This window comes from Mus pahari, chromosome 14 (assembly GCF_900095145.1).
Source record: "Mus pahari chromosome 14, PAHARI_EIJ_v1.1, whole genome shotgun sequence".
Taxonomy (NCBI): Eukaryota; Metazoa; Chordata; class Mammalia; order Rodentia; family Muridae; genus Mus; species Mus pahari.
Window position 1 is genome coordinate 19,057,867 of NC_034603.1, and position 9,490 is coordinate 19,067,356.

Below are 9,490 nucleotides of genomic sequence, written 5' to 3' on the forward strand. Positions count from 1 at the left end.
GCCTGGAACTCAGAAATCCGCCTGCCTCTGCCTCCTAAGTGTTGGGATTAAAGGTGTGCGCCACCACGCCCGGCTCGAGCAATGCATTTCTAAATTATGCTTGGGTTAAAGAAGTCTCAAGAGAAATTGGAGTGGGTTTGGCTTTTTCTGAGAGGAGGTGGGGATGAGGAGCACATGTGTGCATGCAAGCCACAGCCTGCACATGGAGGTCAGAAGACAACCTCACGGGCTAGTCCTCACCGTTGATCGTATTTGGGACATCGTGTTTGCTGCTGCATATGCAAGGCTAGGTTGGCTTGCTTGGAAGCCTATGGGATTCTCCCATTAGGACTAAATGCCAGTGGCTGTCCAGGAATCCTCCAGGCCTTTAGTATTAGATTGGGTTCTCAGCCTCTCTGGAGTGAGACAGCTATTGCTGGACTACTCCAGTTCTATCATGTAAGCCAATCTAATGAGTTCTGTTTAAATACAGACTGAATTCTGTTGGTTCTGTACCTCTGGAAAACACAGACACGAACGAAGTACCAGCTAGAGTGAGATCTTTGCACGCATGGGCCATGACCACCAAGATCGTACGGACAAGTCTGCAAATCACTTCTTGAGCTTCTTCTTTTTTTTTTTTTTCCTAATACACTCTATCCCAAGTCTCCTCCTGGCCTTTTGATTATAAACCCAAGGCTTTAGGTTCTTCTCTCTGACTCATGCCATGGGAACAGACCCACCTTCAAGCACAAGTAGAGAGAAACATTAAAAAAAATAAAGTCATGAAGACCTTGCTGACCACTGTTGGCTCATGGTTCTTCTGGTCAGAGGACAGTGTAAAGACGTACGTGACTGGCCTATACAGCCACCACCACACTCCATGAGTTTTGTTTCAAATGAGTTCCCTCCTTTACCCTGCTGTCGTTCTTCCTCAGGGCACCCTAGCAGCTGGCCGAGCATTAGTTGCATTCAATCTGGGAGAGGGCAGGGTATGCTTACTCCAGTTAAGGGGGCCAGTCCATCATTTCTACTGACTACAAGTATGCCCACAGAGGATGAACCTTAAACAGAACGCGCACACTCACCACTTTAAAAATCATTTTTGCCTCAATTTTTATTACATTTAAACATAGGTACAGACAAGTTTAAGGTGTAATCACAACAATTCAACAGTCACTGATCAGTTCTCAGTTTCGATTTAAAATATGCTGCAGACATTATGACTTGTTAACTTAAACTTTTGCATGCATATGGTAGGGAAATATAAACTCAATACTTCACCTAGTCTAAGAAAAGTAACCATACCACATTATCTAACACCTATTTTCACCTTTGTATTTCCCTAAATATCCCTCAAATGTCTTACAGGTTTTTTTTACTGACTTTATTTCTCAATAAAAGATCACACTTTGCATGTGGCTGTCTCAGGCATCCTTTTGTTCTAACATATTGGCTATTTGAAAAGTACAACTTAATGAACATTTCCAATGTCTCAAACTCTAGCTTTGTCTGTTACCATGTGCTAACATGTTACTCTCAAGTCTTTGTAAGCAGGAAGGTATGTCTAGAGATTTCCATAGATGTTCACTAACTGGTTTTGGCAGCATATCATAAATAATAAAATGTGCTTCTGCAGCCTCAGGAGAAGCCTCAGTGGCTGCTGCTCAGGAGGGGAACTCGGCCTGCCAGACCTCAGGAGGAAAACTGATGCTTCTCCTGTGACTCATAGCTGTACTCTCTGGGGATGATGAACTGTTCCTTAACTGTCTTTCATGCAGTAGGTTTTTACCATCAATCAACTTTTTGCTAGATTTAATGACAATGACAGTTGTTAAATGGCTTGTTTATTGCTTTGTATATATTTAAAAGATGCTTTTCTTCAAATGTTATAAAAAGCTTTCCCCCATAACCTTTAGAAAATATTATATCCAATCTTATGAGTATTTTGATGTTTGAAGTGTCTTAAATTTGATCAAAGGATGCGCCTTCAAGTTAGTCCGTGTCTAGTCATATCAATAACCCTAAAATGATGTCTTATCACAAAACTATCCTCTCAGTGCACTTGCATACCCCTCCTTTGCAAACGCGCCGCTGTTCACTTCTTCCAGAAGGCCTGAGTCCTTCTGGAGGCAAATGGCATTTGTGAGCCAAACACTGGGCACTGAGCATGCTCACGAGGAACAAGAAGACACCTAGAGGCTCCCTTCAAGTCTTATTTATCCTGCAAATCCATTTAAACACATACATCTACTGATGAGCCAAAGGAGCTCAATTAAGTGCTGAATGCCTGCTTAATTCTAATATTTTGCTGAGATAGAAGGGTCTAATTAATGCTCCTGGAGTAATTCTAAAGTGACAAACCAATGGGGTAAGTCAAAGAACGAAGGATCTAGGTCTAGGGCATTAAGGTAATGAGAAGATTGTCTAATATAAAATATTCATCTGCAACTTTACACTCAGGTCCTAAGGTCTGCAAACACAGCTCCATGGAGAGCACCTCCTGAGCATGTACAAAGCCCTGGATTCGGTCGTCAGCACTACAAGGAAAAAAAATTAAAAGTTGTGTACTAAAAAGGCAGCCAGCCACACACGGAAACATACCAACGCGATACCTCATCTGGACCGTTGCTGGCTTTGAGAATTTAAGTAGTTATAGAAGCAGGTATAGAATCAGAGATAGAAGAAAGGGGGCATGTTCTCAACTCCACTACTAAGACCAAAGCTAGGGGAAACTAAAGACAACTGATTACATTACTAACAAAAATATCTGAACAGGTTACAAAACAAATAGTGTTCTTGAGCCTTGAGGATAGAAATGAACCTGTAACTATCATAGATTATCAGAGCTGAAGACCTCGATTCTTAAAAGGTTATAAATTAAAAGTTTCTTTGATTCTAAAGTGCTAACAGGTGCATAGCAGGAGACTCTGTCAACACTGGCCTGCTACAATATATAATCTATTGTTTGGATGACAGTCTGCCCACCTGTCTGCTCAGACCAACTTCTATAGTACTGTAAGACTCTATTCAGCTAGATCCAGAACCAGATCCCACTACAGATATAGGGGAGCTAGAAAGAAGTCGCCCCTGGGGGAAATTTTTAATTTGAAACAGTAAATTCTAAATTAGTAAATTGAGTCTTTTTAATCATTAAGGACTATGAAGGGAAAAAAAAGTCCTAAACTCTTTGTATGTGTATGTATACACTTTGGCACACACATATATGTACATATATGTGAGTGTGTGCATACAGCCATTTGCCTATGATGATGTTTGGCCAATGACAACACATATCACTCATCAGACTACAACTGGTCTGGAAAATTCCTGCTTGTTCGATTACATAAGAGCTGTCATGACTTTATAACTATTATAACACCTTAGATACAATGCATTGCCCATTTGTGCAAACACACCCTCTGTGCTGGCAGCCAGACATCACAGCACACACAATTATATACAGTACATGACACATGGTGATGGTGACAAACTACATTACCAGCTTAGTCATTTGCTATACTATACTTTTATCCTTAGAGTGTACACATTCTACTAATAAAATTTACACCAAGTATGATGGCTCATGCCTCTAATCCCAGTATGTGGGAGGCTGATGCAGGAAGACTGCAAGTTCAAAACCAGCCTGGTCTACATAATGAGTTCAAGGCCATCCTAGGCTACATAGTGAAACTCTATCTAAAATAAACAAGCCAATCAATAAAAACCCTTACTATAAAAAAGTATGAATATATGCATGCATAACAATTAGTAAGAGAAGAGGCCATGGATTTGAAGGAGAGTGGGGAGGAGTGTACAGGAGGGTTTGGAAAAAGGGAAGGGAGAAATGTAATTATAACCTCAAAAAATTTTTTTTTCAAATTATGGTATGTTGATCACCTCAAGAGGTCACACTGATTGGCAGGCCCGGACCATCTAAGGCTATGCAAATGCAATGATGTTCCTATAAACATGGACATGCCTAATGAAGCCTTTTCTAACTGTAATCCCATTGTTAAGTGACATGGCCATATATACATAAAAGTCCTCTATGTGTATATATGAATATAGATGCATACATATACACATGTATGTTGTATAAGGGGCAATTTATAAAGAGCTTTATTGTTGATACACAACAAGTCCAAGTATTCTTTTCCTCTGTAGCGGCTCTTTATGAAAAGGACTTCTCCCTGTAACAGCTCACCATTTTAGGGACTGAGGCCCCACGACTCTTCACATTATTAACTATATCAGAAACTATCTTGAAAAGAAAAATCATAACACAGAAGCTCTTAGAGATGACCCTCTCATGAAACAATGCTTATACGCAACAGTTTTGTTTTTTAAGTGAGGTCTTTCATACTTTTTCAACGAATTATTAACATTTTTTTGTAATAGTCCTTAAATTGCTGATGTCAGCATTCTTTGTGCATCCACTGTCCATGACTTTGTGGTAACTATTTGCTGTACAAGTAAAAAAAAGATGACTATTTTGATTTGCATTCTACTCACTACTCTTCTGGCTGTTGTCTTGGATTACAGCGATGGATTAAAGTTCTCAGGCTTGTCTCCTTTCAGAAATCTCTGATATGGAGTAAGGGATGAGCCATAGATAAAGGGTGTCCCATATTCTTTCCATTTATACAGCCTTTCCTTCAGGTGGACTTTTTTGTGTCTACAGAGGTTTGACCTGTAACTATAGGCTTTCCCACACTCCATACACTTGTAGAGCTTCTCTCCAGTGTGGATTCGCTCGTGTTCAGTTAGGAATGAATACTGGCTGAAGGCCTTTCCACACTGGTTACACTGATAGGGTTTCTCTCCAGTATGGATCCTCTGATGCCGATAAAGGTTTGACTTACAGCCAAAGGCTTTCCCACATTCTTCACATGTATACAGTTTCTCCCCTGTATGAATCTTCCGATGTTCATTGAAGGAGGAATACTGGTTGAAGGTCTTGCCACATTCGTTGCATTGATACGGCTTCTGTCCAGTATGAATTCTCTGGTGTTCGATAAGGGTAGACACACGTGTAAAGGTTCTCCCACACTGCAAGCACTGGCAAAGCTGCTCTCCAGTATGGAGTCTCTGGTGTTCGGCTAGGGATGGAGACTGACTGTAGCCTTTCCCACACTCAGCACATTTATATGGCTTCTCCCCTGTGTGGATTCTCTGATGTCTGTGGAGCTTTGCCCTGCAGTTAAAGGCCTTGTCACACTCGGCACACTTATAGAGCTTTTCCCCAGTGTGAATCCTCTGGTGCACAGTGAGGGTTGAACACTGACTGAAGGCCTTCCCACATTGCCGGCAGCGGTAAGGTTTCTCTCCGGTGTGCACCCTCAGGTGTTTGATGAGAGTGGAGCTGCTGCCGAAGGCTTTCTCACACTCGCTGCATTTGTATGGCTTCTCTCCGGTGTGGGTTCTCTGGTGAGCCAGGAGGGACGACCTATGGCTGAAGCTCTTCCCACACTCACTACACTTGTAAGGCTTCTCCCCAGTGTGAAGCCTCTTGTGCTCTAGAAGATGAAGACTTTGAGTAAAACCCTTGCCACATTCACTGCAGACATGAGGTTTTTGTCCTGGGTAGATCTGAAAGCTTCTCATTAAATCAAAATCCTGTGGTAAATCTTTCTCTGAAGTGTGATATGTCCCAGGAACACTGTCTATGGGATCACCCTCTTGTGAGACAAGTGCTTTACTTATGAACAAGGGTTTCTCCAGTTCGAGGCCTGTGGGAGTTTCATCTTCACTAGTGGTTTCCTTGTCTGAAGTTGCCCCTGACCCATGCACTTTCTTTTCTTGCTCCTGTGCTGTATCTCGGCGCTCAGTTTTCACAAGCTCTCCAAAGCTGATTTTCCAGTAAACACACTTAGTGGATCCATTCTTTATCAGCCCATGAGATGTCTCTTCAGTAAAAACATCTTGTTTGGGGGGCAATGCTTCTATCTCTGGCCAAATCTCGAAATCTGAAAAGGATTGGAAGAATTAATTCTTCCTTTGCCAGAATAGAGACATGATGTATCAGAAAGCCAACGAGACTGGCAGCAACAGGGAAAGAGGGTTGGTACAGCCTGATCCCAAACATAGACCTGAATGTGGTGGGATGATCGGAGGTAAATGGGTAAGGAGTAGGGTATGAGGATAAACTAGACAAAGCTCTCCTGAAGATGAGGGGACTGCAGTTCTAGAGAACAGGATCTCCAGGCAGGGACGGACAGAGCAGACCACTTAAGGTCGTAGGGAATGTTATGAAGGGACAAGATGAACTAAGCACCATGAATCCGTTTCCTCATTCCCACTCCGCACACACAGCGGCACGCAGGCAGCTCCCTTCGCTTCCTGCTACTCAGTCACTGTCACTGCATTTTCCCTCATGGTCCTCTGAACCCTACAGAAATTTAGATTGTTTTTCTTAAAATTGTGACTTCACGTTCAACTGTAATTTCATCACGGCCTGTGAAAGGGAAAAGTGGTCTGTCGAAAAAATGATGTTTGCGTCTCAAATGTTACAACAGCCGCAAGTTCAACACATCAGTCACAATGACAAACTCTAGCACGGGCCAGCCACGTGCACCACTCTCCCTCAGGCTGAAAGAACAGCGTGCTTTCTTGCTCTCTCCCATCCCTTCCCGCCTTTCTGTTAGGCCAGAGGAGAAAGGACTTATTCATTTCTTCTATAAGCTGGCACCAGAAGACTGCATTCTCGTTGTAGGAATCTTATGCAAATCTGTAAGTCTATGAAGTCAATTTGTCCTGAAGGTCTGAGTGTCCCCAACCTCAAGTTTAGCTCTAACTCTATGTGAAAAGATTTAGCTTGTGTTCATGTTAAGAAACGCTGAGCTTGCCGGGCATGGTGGCGCATGCCTTTAATCCCAGCACTCGGGAGGCAGAGGCAGAGGCAGGTGGATTTCTGGGTTCGAGGCCAGCCTGGTCTACAAAGTGAGTTCCAGGACAGCAAGGGCTATAAAGAGAAACCTTGTCTCAAAAAACCAAAATAAGCAAACAAAACAAAACAAAAAAACAAACAAAAAAAGAAACGCTGAGCTTTCTTTACTCGATCTGTAACTGAAAATAGATGAACTTTGCATTTAGACGGCTGCACGTCAACAGCTATCCACTTAAACACAAGAGGTCCTAAGCATCTCTATAGGGCTAATTATTCACAAAACGTCACTGTGCCACTGCCCTTTTCTGATAAACTCAGGTAGACTTCTGTGTCTCCATTTCCCAACGGCTCACTCACCTAGGCAGGTGTCTTCAGGGGCTTCTCTTCCCATGCAAGGATCTTGCCCTTTTTGCAGCTTGCCAATCACGGGAGGTATTGAAGCCTGAAACCCTGCTCATGGGAAAGAGAATGGAGTTGGGATGAATGGCCTGAAGAGCCATCCCAGTGTCACTTCATATATTACTCACCTGACGTAGAAAGCAGAGAAGTTCAGTGTTGTAAGGTGGGACACACAGGTAAATGATTTCCCAGGGGGACACTGGAGATTTAGGGCATAGGGCAAGAAGCAAGGACCAACTCAAAATTAACACATGGTCCTGGAAATGAACTTCTCTCAGACAGGGTATTCCTGTATAGTTTTTAACACCTAAATGCCTTCTATGAATTTCAGATTCTGAACTGGAATTTACTCACTGGCCTAGGGCAGAAAACAGACTGACAGTAGGGTACAAGGAAGGGCAAAGAAAGTCAGGAACACAAAAGATGTCAAGAGAAAAAGTGTACTTTCAACTCCACAGAGATTTGACTTTTCTCTGCAGCATAATGGAATGGAAAACAGAGGATTCTGAGCCCAAAGGAGCAGCTTCAAGATATCTTCTACTGGACTGTTGAGTAGAGAAAAAAACCCTTTCCCGGCAAAGCCAGGTATCAGGCAGGGGTCCCGTGCTTCCACGGCAGAGTCTTAACCCCTTACCCAGCAAGCACCTTACCCAGTGAGGCCAGGTTGCTGTAATTCTCCAGCATCACCTCCCGGTACAAGGTTCTCTGAGCAGAGTCCAGGTGCAACCACTCATCCTGGCTGAAGGACACGGCCACATCCCTGAAGGTCACAGGCTCCTGGAACAGCAAATCCATTCCTGCTTACCCCAGACAATGGGTACATACCAAGAACTAAAACTATCTCAGAATACTAAGAATTTTGAACCATCTATTTTATGGAAATAGTTATTAATTATTTAAGTAAACAAGTATTTATTGAGAACCTGCTAGAATCAAAGCTGTGGGGATTTGGGCATTAAAATCACTGACAGTAGGGTATAAAATCCAAACCCAGAGGAGCTGGAGAGATGTTTGAAGACAGCTACAGCATACTCATATACATAAAATGTATAAATACTTTTTTAAAAAATCTACAGCTAGAATTTTAAAGTGTTCTAAGCAGGCACAGCCTTCTCTCAGTCAAAATCTAAGTAAAAGGAAGGATAACAATATAAATCAGAACACATGTAGAACAATGTAGGGAAGCTGAGGAAAATACCAACCAAACAGGAAGAAATCCCTGAAAAAAGACTGTTTAATAAGTATGCTAGGGGGCTGGCGAGATGGCTCAGCAGGTAAGAGCACTGACTGCTGTTCCGAAGNTCCTGAGTTCAAATCCCAGCCACCACATGGTGGCTCACAACCACCCGTAATGAGATCTGATGCCCTCTTCTGGTGCATCTGAAGTCAGCTACTGTGTGCTTATGTACGATAATAAATAAATCTTTAAAAAAAAAATAAGTATGTTAGGAATGGTGGTAGGAACTTGGCATGAACGGTCTCCTTTAAATGTTATGAAAACCCTCTAGGGAGGAGGCTACAGTTAAAGTATTTTACAAATGGAAAACTAGGTCTAGAACAGTTAAATGACCTAGGTTAGCAGGTTGGCTGAGTAGGTAAAGGCACTTGCTGCCAAGCCTTGCCAACCTGAGTTTGGTCCTTCCTGAGCACATGGTAGAAGGGAGCCAACTCCCACAAGTTGTCCTCTGACCCCCACACTGGTATTATGGCTCATACATACACAATCAAAAGGTAAATGAACAGGTTAAGTAGCCTTCCTGAGAGAATACTGGGAGAGAGTGGTAAAGCCAGGCACTGAGTTCAAGTAAACAGCTACTAGGATGGGTTTCTATTCAATATGAAAACCAAAAGAACCCCGGGGTTTGCAAAACTATGTATGTGCCAAATAGTAATTAAGAAAGTAATTTTAGCCAGACATGGGGGTGCACGCCTTTCATCCCAGCACTTGGGAGTCTGAGGCAGGCGGATTTCTGAGTTTGAGGCCAGCCTGGTCTACAAAGTGAGTTCCAGGACAGCCAGGGCTGTACAGAGAAACCCTGTCTCAAAAAGCCAAAAAAAAAAAAAAGTAAGTAATTTCAGTCTGGCGTGGTGGTACATGCCTTTAATCCCAGGCAGAGGCAGGTGGATTCTGACTAGCCTGGTCTATACAGTAAGTTCCAGAACAGCCAGGACTATACAGAGAAACCTTGTCTCAGAGAGAGAGAGAGAGAGAGAGAGAGAGAG

The 9,490-nt window shown here is 42.7% G+C and overlaps 1 protein-coding gene across 1 annotated transcript in view; it reads right to left on the reverse strand.

Annotated features, from left to right (window-relative positions):
* Positions 1 to 1,360: 1,360 nt before the first annotated feature.
* Znf354c (zinc finger protein 354C) overlaps positions 1,361 to 9,490 on the reverse strand; it is a 16,484-nt gene continuing 8,354 nt past the window's right edge. The window contains exons 3-5 of the mRNA XM_021213009.1: positions 7,918 to 8,044; positions 7,226 to 7,318; positions 1,361 to 5,948 (exon numbers count right to left, since the gene is read on the reverse strand). Coding sequence (XP_021068668.1) covers positions 4,519 to 5,948; positions 7,226 to 7,318; positions 7,918 to 8,044 — 1,650 coding nt within the window. The 3' untranslated portion in view covers positions 1,361 to 4,518. The remainder of the gene's footprint in view (positions 5,949 to 7,225; positions 7,319 to 7,917; positions 8,045 to 9,490) is intronic.